At 35.7% G+C, this 14,678-nt stretch overlaps 1 protein-coding gene and 4 long non-coding RNA genes across 5 annotated transcripts; 2 read left to right on the top strand and 3 right to left on the bottom strand.

The window, feature by feature from the left end:
* Nucleotides 1–229: 229 nt before the first annotated feature.
* On the bottom strand, nt 230–1,766 carry LOC135672268 (uncharacterized). The gene is made up of 3 exons (XR_010512930.1): nt 1,630–1,766; nt 1,193–1,522; nt 230–1,095 (listed from the first exon to the last, which is right to left on the bottom strand). It is a non-coding gene; the product is annotated as an uncharacterized LOC135672268 (long non-coding RNA).
* A 30-nt stretch (nt 1,767–1,796) lies between these two features.
* Nucleotides 1,797–3,688, top strand: LOC135672267 (uncharacterized). Its single transcript, XR_010512929.1, has 3 exons — nt 1,797–1,930; nt 1,999–2,051; nt 3,240–3,688. It is a non-coding gene; the product is annotated as an uncharacterized LOC135672267 (long non-coding RNA).
* Nucleotides 3,689–5,554: 1,866 nt separating this feature from the next.
* LOC135640351 (uncharacterized) lies at nt 5,555–8,820 on the bottom strand. Its single transcript, XR_010497282.1, has 3 exons — nt 8,729–8,820; nt 8,501–8,620; nt 5,555–8,411 (listed from the first exon to the last, which is right to left on the bottom strand). It is a non-coding gene; the product is annotated as an uncharacterized LOC135640351 (long non-coding RNA).
* A 1,591-nt stretch (nt 8,821–10,411) lies between these two features.
* LOC135640348 (uncharacterized) lies at nt 10,412–13,471 on the top strand. Its single transcript, XR_010497280.1, has 2 exons — nt 10,412–10,615; nt 13,280–13,471. It is a non-coding gene; the product is annotated as an uncharacterized LOC135640348 (long non-coding RNA).
* Nucleotides 13,472–13,839: 368 nt separating this feature from the next.
* On the bottom strand, nt 13,840–14,507 carry LOC103980396 (small ribosomal subunit protein eS30z/eS30y/eS30x). Its single transcript, XM_009396794.3, has 3 exons — nt 14,370–14,507; nt 14,148–14,285; nt 13,840–14,066 (listed from the first exon to the last, which is right to left on the bottom strand). Exons 1-3 carry the CDS (start codon nt 14,371–14,373, stop codon nt 14,020–14,022), a joined length of 189 nt encoding a protein of 62 aa, XP_009395069.1. The 5' UTR covers nt 14,374–14,507; the 3' UTR covers nt 13,840–14,019.
* Nucleotides 14,508–14,678: the final 171 nt, after the last annotated feature.

Raw genomic sequence — 14,678 nt, 5'->3', positions numbered from 1 at the left:
GAAAAATAAATATATAAATTCTTCATTATGTATTTTACCACTAAGATATAAAGAGGAGAAAAATACCTCATCTATTAGAGTAAATTTCACAAGCACTAAAAGTATATATTTTTTTTCTTCAACACTGTTCTTGTACTGAGACCTTGAGATAGATATAAAATGTTTCTTTTTGTATCTGAATTTCTTATCCTCTAAAGAGCTTTGAATCCCCAAGCCACTCTTTTTTCTACTTACAATACAAACGAGATCTAAATGGAACAAACACATTATTGTCTTAGCAACATGGGAAAGAAGACTTTGATACAAAAGGAAAACTTAGAATGAAGACAACAAGCCTTCATATTGTTGGTATGAATATAGTAGAGAAAAATTCAAATTACAAACCCGAACTTACATTCAAGAAGACTTCTTTGTACATCCTTTTTCAGAGAAAAATATGCTGGAGTACTTCAAATGTTCCTTGTTCTACATCACTCCTTGCCTTTTCAAGACCTTAACGATATCTGGCGCATTCATAGAGCAGCAAACCTTAATTTCTAAGAGTTTCTTTTCATACTTGAATTTCTTGTCTCAGTTCCCGAATAAACCCTTTCCTATTAAGGAATAAAAAAAAATACTAACAACATTAACAAGATCAAGATCAATTACATGGAAAAAAGTGCATTATTGTCTCTAATCCTAATGCACTGTTCAATGGCATGGCAATAGAGCAAGTGACATGGATAGCGAGTCAACTTGGTCTATAAGTTGGCCTGAATGATAAGATTGACACTATCGAAATCTTGGTCCTGATTTTATAAAGCAACAGGTCCAACCAGACCACCAAGATGAAAAGGATATGAGAGCAGAGCTGCACAAGCAGGTAAACAGTAAGCAGCACCAGAGTATCAACCAGTGATTTCGGTTTGACTCCCTCTTGGGCGCACTATTGCTTCCACTTCTTTCCCTGGCCACCTTTTTGCAGCCACATGCACTTGCTCAAGGTGAACATGCTTATCCATCCACTCACCATGGCTCAGTTTAGGTAGGCTGTGATGGCATTTTGTTGCTTGTACTGCCCCCCAGTCACGATGGTGCCAACGTATCTCTTGCATCCTGCAGCTCGTGTTTGCAAGTCAAAATGCATTATGATTGATGCAGCTCATACAGCTTCCACATGACAAAAGAAAACAAAAAAAAGGACAATTGTTACCTGTGTCCTCGTACACACAGCCTGTGAACTTTCTGCTTCTAAGAGCATAATTTGAACTAGTAATTTCGTGATCTGATGTCATGTAAACAAGTTGTTCATCTCTCTCTCTTTCTCTTGTATTCCATGGGGCTGCTGGAGATCCTAACCAGTACTTACCGCACTCCATGGAGTGCTTTCACACAGTTTTCCTTATAGCTGTACTATATAACATCTCTATGCTTGTCTGCCACCACTGACATGCAGTCAAGAACCATAACAAGTAACAGATTGCTTGGGGGCTAACCCTTAAGTTGTGGACCTTCAATTTGTAGCTATGGATCTAAACATGCCCTGTAAACAATCAAAGAGCTTGCAAGTAAAAAAGAACTATGTTCAACCCTAGTAAAAGAAAGTAGAAAATTTGGGGCCATACACAAGACCTGTTGTTTTGCACTTACACCATTCAGTAGCTTTCGGTGGAGAGAAGGCAAGTAGGAATGCAGGAGTTACTGAAGCTAGTGTAGTTGACTTATTTCTGGTGGGCTAATGGATTTCATCATCATTCTATGAAGATATCATGAATGATGGACCATGGCAAATTCTTTTCCAGCTGCCATTAATCAACCATAAAAGGGGCCTTGGTTCCCTGCCAAGCTCCCACAAACAACATGAGAGAATCAAGAATAGCAGCAATCATGCCAAGACTCAAAACGTTCCTCATTGTTCTTTTTCTGATCCTTCTCTCCGAATCATCTTCATGTAAGTAGTTTCTTTGTCCTATTCGTTGTTGCTTTCTCCTGTGAACTGTAGTTTAATTTCCTTCACAGGTCAAGCTGGAGGAAATCAGGATGAAAAAGAATCTGTATGCCTGGTGACCAAGGTATTCTGCAAGTTAATCATTTACATGTTAATGAGATAGAGTTTTGTTCCACCATGACTTTAACGATGAAAATGTTTTTTTTCTCAAAAAAAAAAAGAGAAGTCAAGGTAAGCTACGTTAGAAGTATGCTCCCCAGAAGCCATGAACATAATTAGACAAGGCCCAATCTTGCTGCTAAAACTTGATTGTACAATTGGAGAGAACATTTGACTCTAAGAGTAATCAATAACCATTTTAAGACTCCGTAGTAGTTGTTCAATCCATCTACTCAAGACAACCTTTCATTATCTAACAAAACAAACTGTTGATGGTTCATGAGATGTAGCAAAAATCTGAAAGACTCAAAGTGATTTAAGATGGATCTCACTTATATGCAGCTCCCATGCTATACAATACCACTTTTAAAGCCTAGTTATCAAAACTGGACCAGTAACAACCTGGTGAGGCCTTGGATCATTGAGATATTTAGTCGGACTAGTAAATTAGTCTTTCAGACTAGATGATTGGTAAAAGGATAATATTATATTTATAACAAGGTATAAGGTAGTAACTAAGGGATTAATTCCAAAGTCTCCAGACCCTTTTGGACTTTCTTTTCCTTTCTGTTGTTGACTTTTAAAGGATAGAAATAATTGCGGTCTAAGGGCAGAGAGGAGCTTTTGATCATTTATGGATGACATTCCATAATGGCTTTGTGTGAATTGGACCGGTCGGTATTTCTGGTTTGCCAAAAACTAACCTGTTGTACTTGATCTAATCCCATACTTAAACATGTTAGATCTAAGTCAAGACCACACTATATGATTTTTCCAATTGAACTGACCAAGTTGATCCTGTTTTCATAACCATACTATACAAGTGAACCTTGTTCTTTTTTACCTCTAACATAACTGATACAGTTGTCCAACTGTTTGTTTTTGTGCAAAGTTAATTTTTCAGCGAAAGGTGGAATTTGATCTCAAGATCTGAATCTCATAAGAGTCTTTACTAGTTGACTGTGCTAATTCCTTCAAAAGTTATTATACAGCATTCTTTTATATAAATGACAACTGATGAGCATGAAATCAGTATAATATCAGGAGTTCTTTACTTGATTATTCCTTTTGTCGGGAACAAGTACCGATAACTTACTAATATGTATTTCATGAGGTTCTGTGATACATGTATTTCTGATGTTCTTAATGGCAGATATACATCAGAAAGGCATTATTGGAGACTACACTAGATTATGACTATGGAAGACCCAACATTAAACATGACCCTACTGTGAAAGGAAAACCAGGGATCGGTGGCAAGCCCTAGCTCGATGCCTTTTCTAGGAGATATATGCATCCAAAAGTCCCAACTGGACTAATCTCCTCCTACTGTTTTCTTCTTGACACACCTATCTGCACCAGGACACCATTCTATAGAGATGAGTCTCGACTGTTTGGCAATATGGAGATTGCACTGTTCATGTGGTTCTTATTAGGGTAGGGGCTGCTCTGTTAGATCATGCTGTGCTGCTGAACGATATGTGTGGTTGTGTACTAGTTTGAATCTGACGAGCCGTTGAATCAAGAACTGAAGTAGATTTGCAATTTAGTATTTGATGTAACAGTCCTTAATGGAAACATATTATGATCTTATTTGAGAGATATCATGCATTACAACTGTTGACCATGGCAATGCCTCTCATAATATTACTTTTCTTGCCTTTTATTACTCTATGGGCTTGTCTTCTCAAATCATTTCGATGAAATGAGTTGAAGTAATCCTGATCCCTATTTCATAAAGAAAATAAAACTTGGAAAAACATGGAGTTGAAATGATAAAGTAAAACCAAATCTCATAATATTTCTTTTCTTGCCTTTTCTTTAGCTCCATGTGCCTTAATTTTTTTCACATCATTTCAACAAAATCAACCGAGCTTCATTTTGATTTCAAAAAGAAGACAAAACACGAAAAATTATGGAGTTGAATTTAAAAAGATCAAGTAAAATCAATCTCATAAAATTTATTTTCTATTCATTATTTTCTCCTCTTTCTTGTTCTTTGGAATCTTTTCAATAAAATGAATTGAGATAATCTTGATCTCCATTTTTGAAAAGGGATAAAAACATGGAAACGAATGGAGTTGAATTTAAGATATTTAAGTAAAAGGAAACTTCGATGGATAACTTTTGTAGGCAAGTTGCCTATGAACCTGTAGGTTAGTCAACATCTATGTGGAAGCATCTTATCTATTAGCTAGCGCCCTCTATTATGATCATGACCAAGGTCATCGTCCTCTTCTTGAGGTTTGTTATCTATCACCATCATCTTCATGTGGAACAAACTCAGAACAACCAGAATCAGATCAGCATCTGCCAACTGATTGAAACATGCACCAAACTGTTGTTCAATGTTACTGAGGGCCTATAGCCAACTTTTTAGCATCTTACTTCTGAGAAAAAAAGGGGATGCTGGAAACACCAAGATTTATATGCATTTCTACAGTGGCAGCTAATTTTTAAGAGTATGAAACACCAGATAATGATGAGAACAAAAGACTACTGAGATAACCAGAATCCTATAAACAAATACCTTGTATTATCTATGTACAAATTATTTTAAAGAACTTCATAGGTTCATATCATGGTGGCTAATGTAACAATATATCTTTTTGTTTTGAAAATTGTTTTATTACACAATATATTAGCTAATTATACATATCATTGAGAGCAAGAAGCCTAGGAGGTCAAAAAGATAACAATCTGAAACCTCCATGCATAGCTCATTGTGGCTTCAAAAAGACGAGGAGGTAAAGGACCTAGAGAAACTGGCCAAACAATTCACAACTTTGCCAGCATTGATTCATTGAACATAGTTAGAGGAAGAGCACCTTCACAGAACAGAAAATTTTTGAAGCCCTAAATTGCTGTTTTATGATTCATTTATACAAATCATGCTTATCTTTTCCCTTCCATAATGACCTTGACAATACCCTTATATTCCCTCAAAAGACTCTGTGAACACCATGGTTTTTGAGTAAACAGAAATCGCCTTGCTGATCTTGGAGCTCATTGATTTATATGTATTTGATTTAGAATCAGAATAAGCGACATATCCTATTATATCTGTATGATATATATTTTATAAAAAATAAGGGTCAGAAATTTTACTTGTTTTGATCTACACCTACAAGGAAAGTTTAAACATCCTAGATGCTTAAATATGCAATGGACCAATATATGTGTTTGTTTTTTTTCACTTTTTGGGTTACAATCTTATGCATTGTTTAACCATCATAGAGGGTGCCACAGTGAGAACCATGATGAGAAGCAAACGAAAAAAAAGACTTTACTAGAGAAGCATGTCTTGGTCAATTACTCATGAAGGGAAATGGATGATATTATGAACAGGAAAAAAATCTTTTTATGTTATAAAAGAAGATGAGACTAGTGTCTAGATTACTGTAGAGCTACATATGCATATATAACAACTTGAGGGGTCAAGAGAGAGAAATAGTTACCTTTGTATAGAAAGCAAGTTTCTCAAACTGGGTGCTATGCTAATTTCCCATCCTACAAGTCAAACCAACATATAAAAGGAATGAACAAACATAAACAATGTCAGAGGCAATTTCCTTTAGTAATTCAAATGCTTTTGCCATTTAATTGTCGTTGAAAAATACACAAGCTAAAACAACAGTATGGGAATGAAAGTCCAATAACAAGCATCAAAATGAAGAATTTAGAGAGAAGAGAAATGAACACATATGGAGGCAAAATTAATTAGGTGTCTTGTTTACTTCCTGTTGGAAATAGGAAAATCCACTCTAGCATGGAATCTAAGAGAGTCCTGAGTCTATGAAAGGTATGTCATGGACTATATTAACTATTCAGAACAGGAATATTATTTATCAAAATCTGGGATTATTCTATTTGTCCCATCTGTATCTTGTGGTCCTTTATGTTGACTCCTCTTAGCACTCATGCCAGATTCTCTCATGATCTGCTTAGCAGTTATCGAATTTGGAACACCTTTGTAAGTGATCTTAATCATTTTGACTATCCTTGGTGTGCTTGCATTATTCATCAACACTGACACTACAGTGGCACCACCAACACATGGTTCAATGGATCTCTAGATCTGACAATCGATGGTCCTGTAGATCTAACAATTCCTGTGGCAAAATTGTATGAAGATTCAGACAATCAAATACTTACTTATCACCAAAAGAAGTCTAAGCACAAACTCCTGACATCTCTTTTCTGATCTACCTCATTGATGGTATTTCTACAAGTGATGCCAATTGTGTTTTGAGAAATGTTGGACAGACAATATCGTTATACCTCTGTAGTTATTTCAATCATGCGTCATTCATTTAAAAATTTATCTTTTTTGCAATTTGCAAGCTGAAGATTGTAATTTGGTTATTGCTAGAAATCGCCAACCAAATGGAAAAGCTCAAACTGCAAATCCATTGTATAAATTGTATTAAATAGAAAGGCAAAGAACGGGAAACTACAAATATTGATCTAAAAATGTATATGCCATAGTACACCTGACAACTAGTTACGGGCACTATTCATGGTGATCTTGAAATAAGATGACAGATATTTTCATATGTGAAACAGAAATTTTTTGATAGTAGTCTATTAATACAGTCTTGCAATAGGATGATAACAATCTTGTAATAACAATGACGCCATGTAACACAGTGTTAAGGCACACGAGTATGGTTAACCATTCCTTCCTTTTTGTATCTGTTGTATTACACCATGCAGCTTTTTGTACGTGCAACACATAGTGAATGAGATAGAAGTAAAAAATTCAAAATAGATAATAAGATAAGTGGAGGTCTGAACAATTTATTTCACTCTCTGAGATTCTCCAAGGTTATGTCTCATTATTAATCCAGATAAATACAGAGCAAGTTATCTTTCCTTGATATGTGGCCACTATACAGCGACTTCAGAATTGCTTCTGTTCTGCTCACAATAGTTTTGGCCATTCATTCCAGAAAGCAAGCAAAGGATGATGATTCTTTAGCTGGTGAAGAGTACTGCAAAATAAAAGCTTAGAAAGTAACTTTTTTTGTTAATCTCAAAAGTAAAATTTAAAACCAATGTAACCAAACACTGATGCACAATGACAGTTGTTTGATCAGAATACTGCATAGAAAAAAAAAATCTATGCATGTTATGGGCTGTTTATCTTTTCCAGATGTGCTAAAGACTTGTGCTATCATGATAGTGTAAGCTTCATACATCTTAACATATTAGACAATTGTAGCATTTGTGATAGTTAATGCTACTCAGTTATGGGTATCAGTCTCTCATAGTTTCATCACCATCTGGTGTCTATTTATGGCATCCTACTTTAGTCTTATATGTAGAGTATGGGTGGAACTAGGAGTCGGGTGTTAGACTATTATTTAGGCACTGGAACATCAGCTTCAGTCAGGAACTTAGGAAATCTTTTTCGCAATTTTGATAATGTTAAAGAGCAACCAGGAAACATGATTAATGATACAGATAGATTCATATAAGGTTTGTACACACTTAACAATGGTTCTCTCTTCTATGCCTTCAATATGAAGTACAAACACTTTAAAGTAGGTCGAAAAGATCATAAGTAATTCATTGGTCTACCTTTGCCAGAAAGATATACAATTGAAGAGGTCAAAGTATATTGTGATGCATGTTCCCTGCCATCATCTGGACATATAAAATTGTGCTTTTCTTCCGTAGCATGAAAAGTAAAATTGGATAAAATAACTGAAAACAGTTTTTAAGCCAAACGCTGTCATCAAAATATCCAATGCATTACTGCAAGCATTGGAGTATGCATTTTTCAAGGAGATACATAGCATGCTCTTAGGAAGAAACAAGTGAAATAAAAAACAAATGAAACCAGTTGATCAATAGAAAAATTATGATCAGTTTAACAGTAATGATGCAAGATCAGAACATTTTCAAGGTCTTAAGGCCCTATTTTATGAAGTCAGATAATTTGTTAGTAATTTCACATTCTACTTAGATATTTGATTCCAGAACTTACATAAAGTGGCTTTCTATCCTGTAATCTTCTTGAGACAACAAGCAAATAGTATCCTCATCAGCAATGGATATTAGGACTGACTTAAGTAAATATAAGATAAGCAGCAAGACTGATACAGAAGTTTCATTCACATGGAAATTAAATGACTTATCTTATAAATGTAATTATGAGGCAGAAAGAGCACATCGAAGCTATCTAGAAGACCAAGAGGCTTTATTCCACTGAGAGCTCATCGAAGTCTGATCACTACTGCTGGTTAGGCATCACCAGAAGTAGATGGAGAAGTGGTCTCCATTGATGAGAGAAACGGTAGCTGCTATCTTAATTTTTCTCCTGCCAGTACAATCACAACATCACTGGACATCCCCAGACAAAAGAAAAGAAGTATATGACAAAAAGAACATCAAGAAGAACATTCCTACATTCTCCTCTCCTGTCCTGTGCTGAGACCTGTCCAAGATGATACCAAATGAAGAGGCATCACCTTCTTTATCCCTGGAACCTGATAAGCTGCAACCGGTTCTGCAAACCTAACAAGGGAGCTGAAGAAAAGCAAGAATATGCTATGACTTCCAGGGAAGACCAAATCAAGGAGAGGATAGAAGAAGAGTAGAAGAGGCAAAGGAGAACCAGTGGGCTGTGCTCTGTACCTGCGTCTGCAACCAAATACCACACGCACTCCGCGGTGAACAACAGGAGCAGCTGACCTCCAAACGAGGTGAGCTAGACCGCGTTCTTCCATGTAGCTGCAAACTGATCCAGCTGTGGTTGAACCTATGACATTTATATAGCTGTCAAGTCTTTATAAATTAATTTAGTTTTTCTTTATTTTTGAGCGAATTTCTAAAAAGAAACTGTTAATTCTAAGTGTTTTTTTTTATGAAAAATATTATTTTATCTTCATAATTTTAAAAAATTAAACTCAAGTGACGACGGAAGGGGATTAACATGCGCATGTGAAGGTATAAGTGATCATGCAAAATGAGGAGGGCGAGAAGCACGACCGTTAGCTTGTGCGTGAAGATATACGTAATCACGGAAGAAGAGAACGATGACCAACACTACTAACTCATGCGCAGAAACACAAATGGCTAGAAGAGGGGAGGGGGGTGACTGGTGTTATTTGCTAACTCACCCTAGATAAGTAGGAGAGAGGAAGGGGATGATAGACGAGAACCACACTCGATCATGCTAAGTCGATAGAGCTACTAGGCATAAGACTGTGACGATGATCAACAAAGATAAAATGATTATTTTTGAAAAAAATTATTTAAAAAAAATCATAATTAAGATTTTTTTAATTCACTTTTTATTTTTTTATATAAAATTAAAATAAATATAATATATTTTTTCTCAGCAGTTCAATAGTAGCTCTACGTAATCTAATCAATATATAGCTCTTATTAGGAATCATTAGACCATGGTGAATCAAGTGAATGTAAATGACCAGACACTAAATTACATGTTTAATGTCTAATCCATGAAGACAGGGCCACTCAATTTACACGTACAATATAGTAATATATTTAATGAATCATTTGATCCCAACAAATGGAGGAAGAGATATGCCATTCAGGTCATGATATAGCCATATTCTTATCACTCTACCCACTCATTGGGTGATTATTGGGTGATTTATGAAAAAAAAAAAAAAAAGGTTAAATTTATTTTTCATGCTTTGAAAATTAATTTTTATTGTCTATTTCTCACTTTTTTTTTTGCATTTATCATAATTCCTCCCAAAATACATTTGCATGGATGCCTCTCATAGACTTTTGCTGAGATCTTATGTTAGTCTACAATATAAATCTCTATATAGTTTAAGGGAAACAAAAAAGAATATGACGTTGATTTCTCGGATATCCGAAGTTATTTTTTTATTGTAACCATTGCCATTATAATATGTACAAGTCCGTATGTTCTCTTTTTCTTGGGTGAAAATGACATGGAATGTTTGATATCATCATCAATTCATATATACTTGAGAAGGTAAAAGCTATTTATGTGGATTTAAGATATCAGATCTACCAAACAGTAGTTTTCTTCCCTCAATGACCAACTAAAATGGAATAAAAAATAAAAATAAACCAATTAGACACTGAAATAAAATAAAATAAAAAAGTGATAAACATGAAAATTAAAGCAGAATGAACCCTATGGGCCCACGATATCCGTGCTGCTCCGCGGGTCCATTTTGTGACGACAGTCCTGTTTCAGGGGGTCCCATGCGAGCCACGAACCGCTCCGATTCGCTCTTCGCGACCAAAACCAACGGACAGTAATAAGCCACGTGGATAATCGAAGCCTCGTGAAAATTCCACATTCAAGTCTTTTCTTCCCCTTTCCGTAGTGGCGGTGGCGTAACGGTCCTCGCCTGCCTCCTCCTCCTACAGCTACCGCTTACCCAACGCCAGCCGCAACCCGCTCAGGCCGCCGTCTGATCGCGCCGCGGGCCTGCGGATCGGGGATGACTCTGCGGGGACTTGGTGAGCCGTCCTCTTCGCCGGAACCAATGGTTACTACAAGTACCCCATCAGGTAGGTGAAACCCCCCCTTTTCCATCTTCTTCGATCTCCTAATCGTTTTCACTTTCTTTTGTGGTTCTTTGCTTCCGCGTGGATTAATTTTTCCTTATTTGTCTCTTTGATTTAACCCTAAATAATTTCTTCTCTAATTCTTTTCATAAAATTAGGTTTTTTCCATAGAGAATTTGTTAACGCATCACCTTTTAAGAGTCAAGTTGGGTTCTTGTACTCTTCGCTGCCTTTGATACTTCATGTATGCCTTTCTCAGTTATTATTGATATTATACAAAGAATCCATGTGTAAATCTTCACAAAAATTACAATCGGAAGATTTATTGGAGTGTGACAGCTAATGCTAGTCAATATGAGCACATGATCGTTTGGTTTTTTTTGGTGTGACATGTCTTCATTTGGTTGTTGCATGATAGCATATAACCTATAAGCTAATCTAATTGTTTCCTCTATTTTGCTACATTTGATTGCTGACCCAATGCCGAGCTAATTCTAGTTGTGCTTATTAGTTAGTTATTCATTCGAGGAGTGTACAATGCTTTCTTTGCTGAATTCATCACGAATTAATTTCTTGAAGCCGAATTGTTCTTGACTTCACAAGTTCCAACTATAGTCGCAACAGAACTGATTCAAGAATCTAGAATCTTTTGCATCCGTATATTAGATGATAAGAAGACTTACAAGATATCTTTGGCACATATTAGATCGTGTGGTTTTCTCTATAGATAATTGTGTAATGGGAGAACAATCTTACCTTGATTTCCCATAATGGGGTCTGGGTATGTAAGATGCAATTTTGAAGTATGCATTGAGGGCCCAATGCACATCTCGGTTGATAATTTTTTTGCATATCATATCTGGCCTGGATGCTGCATTACAAATGAAGTATTGATGCTATCATTCTATTAAATGTTAGACTTAGTGAGAAACCAATATGATTTATGTCTTCTATTAAATAAAATTTTATTTATTTATTTATTTATTTTTAAAAAATAATTTATATTTATTTATATGATTATATTTTTATATTTATTATATAGCTGGGTCATATGGTTATATGCACTTTTGAATAAATATTAAAATGTATGAAGGGTAAATTTATTACAAAATATTTAATGTGATTTTGAAATATAATTTTATTAAAAGATAATTACGTCAATGCATATTTAAAATATAGTTTTCGTATATTGTTTATTAAACACTCATTCCACAACTGCACATTCACTTAAATCTATTTCTCTAAATACACATTAAAAATATAAATATGTTTTCAAACACACCCAAAGTATTTCTTTTAGAATAACTATTTAAACTCTAGCATAACTCTACGATTTTAGTATTGCGCAGTCTCATAATTTCAATGTAGCTCTGGTTACTAGCTTAAGAGTTATCTTAAACTGCTATATCCACCCGTTTAAGAAAATTTTTATATTTGTTCAATATCATTCATTATTTGGGGTTCCAGACCTTTCTTGCTAGCAAATTTCTCTTTGCAATCTTTTTCATTTTAAGCTTAAATTGGTTTTTCTTGTGTTACAATAGTGACTGACATTCTTGTAAGTGTTATTGAGCTTCTATTTGCACATGTTCAAACAAAGTTTATGTTTGCCAAGTATCATTATTTGGGACTCTGAACCTTTCTTGCTAGGAGATATCTAATCTTTTAGCGTTTCTACATTAGTGGTGTTAGTGGGATATTTTACTGGCTTAGTATTTGTTCATTTTCTGACCTATTTCTTATAAGTTTTAAGTGACATAAACTGTGCAATTTTAGTTCAGAGCTAGCAATTCTGGACACTCAGTTGGAATGTCATAAGTTTTTTTTGAACTTTTTGTTGTATCCAAACTATGCAAAAGTGATGCCCTTGTGTGCTTTTTATCTTCTTTTTTTTGTCAAATGCATGATATTTCTAATCAAGATTCACAATTTTGTATACCGGTAGTATAGTATATCGAATGTTGGTATGCCGGTATCTACCTAGTTTTGAAAATCCTGAAAAAAGTCTACAAGATAAAAACAGAAACTATCCGGCACCAGCCATATATCGGGGCGTACTAGTCTTGTATCTATCTATGTTTTGCTGGTTATTTCTTTGGGTTTACCTTGGTCCACATATTAGTAGACTACCAGAGCAGCAAATACCACCTGTAATGTACCATACTGGATAGTAATGTAAATCTTGTTTTTGACTGAATATGGATAAATTATCTACGATATTCTTGATGATATAGAAAGTTTTGATGAACTCTTAGCTTTCTTTCTGCTGCTGGATTGAGTTGGGGATCAGTTTTCTTATCAACTGTGAAGATTGTACCAGCGGTGATGATCGGATATTTCGAAATATCAAAATTCTGTTACCTCTTTTTTTTCACGTGATATCAGTGTAGCTATGTAGTTGTTTGTTCTTGGCATACGTATTTTTTGTTCTCATGGAGACGGTTCCTTTTCAAATTGTATTTTTTCTTTAATGAGAAGCACGAGTAAATTCTTATTTCAAATGGTAATTCGGTCTGCTATTTGGTCTGTTAAGCATGAGTTTCTAACACCACTCATTTTAAACATTTAATTCGGGTAGAAGCTATGCCGGGGTTTCAAAAGTTCAAATCTTATTACAGTTTCCGTGTTACTGCATGTGTTATTATTTAATATGACAAATCCTTGCAGGGTTATATTAGTGTGAACAACTTCTTTGTTGATGATGGTGTAGTAGACCCACTTTGATGGGAGATGAGCTGACCTCTTATCAAAGGTTAAGGATTCGAAATGATGATGGTGTAATAGACCCACTTTGATGGGAGATGACATTAATGTGAACAACTTCCTTGATGTGTGTAGATGATCATATCTTCCTTCGTATTCTAGTGTTTTTGGTTTGTAGTTTTCACTTGCTACTACTGCCATGACTAATAGCTTGGCAAAGTATATCATTCATATCTATAGTCCTTTCAAAAAATAAAAATCTAATTTTTTTAGGAACAATGTTATCGAAATCACGTTATGCGAAACGCTCCTACGAAAAAAATAACAATAAAAATACGGGTCGGTGGAACTAGAAAACTAACTCAGGTCATCCCGACAGTGGCAGCTTTTCACGACAATGATAAACGTGCCTAAAATCTGTGTATTAATTAATTAACACATGCGTAACCCCAACTGTGACAAACGGAAAGGAGCCGTCGGTCTTTCATCGATCATGTCATCATAGGCAAAACAACAAAGATAAATTACCAAAACCACAAAAGATTAATCTGATTTCACCAGAACAAATAAAATTAGGTTCCCATCAGTCATCGTCAACTCACCGAATGCAAAAAAGGAGATCATGTAAACCGACAAACCCTACATTCTTATGACACCAAAATCAAAATTGCTTCCGAACGCCTTCCTTTCGGATTCTTCGGTCTTTACTTCTCCGACGAGTTGGGTCCCCTCTTCTTGCCGAATCCAACCACTGATCAAAATAACAATAGATAAGTAACTACAAAGCGGTAACAAAAACGTTGCTCTACAGGGAAAGAAGGAAGAAGCGCACCTGCGGTGACGAACCGCCGGTTGTGCTGCATCCGCTTGTAGGCTCTGCCCCTCGGTTTCTTCGGCTTATCCGTCTTCGCCTGTTTGGGCGTTTGCCCTCTCACCTTGCCGGCGCGAGCCAGAGATCCGTGCACCTTACCTGAACTTAACCAAGGAGCAAGAATCGGCACGGAATATATACGAAGGAGAAAAGGAGAAGAGGACGAGGAGGAAGGATAGCTACCCATGGTGGATGAATTGGCCTCTCCGTCTAGGGGCTTCCGGCGCACAGGAGAACGAGGCAGAGATATCGAGACGAGGCAACTCCGATTAGGGTTCTAGCCAACGAGGTGTGCTCGGAAGTGTCGCGCCCAAACTTCAGATGGACGGCGGAGATTGATTAAGACGTAATGGTGGTTTTAATTTTTTATTTAAATTATATATATTATTATATTAATAATTTATTATGAATCATATTCCTATTAACTCAAACTTGATAGTAAAGATTTATATATTATATTTTTGAAAATATAAATTTTTTTTAAATACGAGA

Source organism: Musa acuminata, chromosome BXJ1-4 (genome assembly GCF_036884655.1).
Source record: "Musa acuminata AAA Group cultivar baxijiao chromosome BXJ1-4, Cavendish_Baxijiao_AAA, whole genome shotgun sequence".
Classification (NCBI taxonomy): domain Eukaryota; kingdom Viridiplantae; phylum Streptophyta; class Magnoliopsida; order Zingiberales; family Musaceae; genus Musa; species Musa acuminata.
This window is presented reverse-complemented; position numbering and strand designations above follow the sequence as displayed.

What these genes read in the sequence shown, in the direction of transcription:
- LOC103980396 (XM_009396794.3), bottom strand. An exon ending in CCGGCGGTTCGTCACCGCAG is followed by an intron (nt 14,067 to 14,147) that starts GTGCGCTTCTTC and finishes TATTTTGATCAG; the next exon opens with TGGTTGGATTCGGCAAGAAG.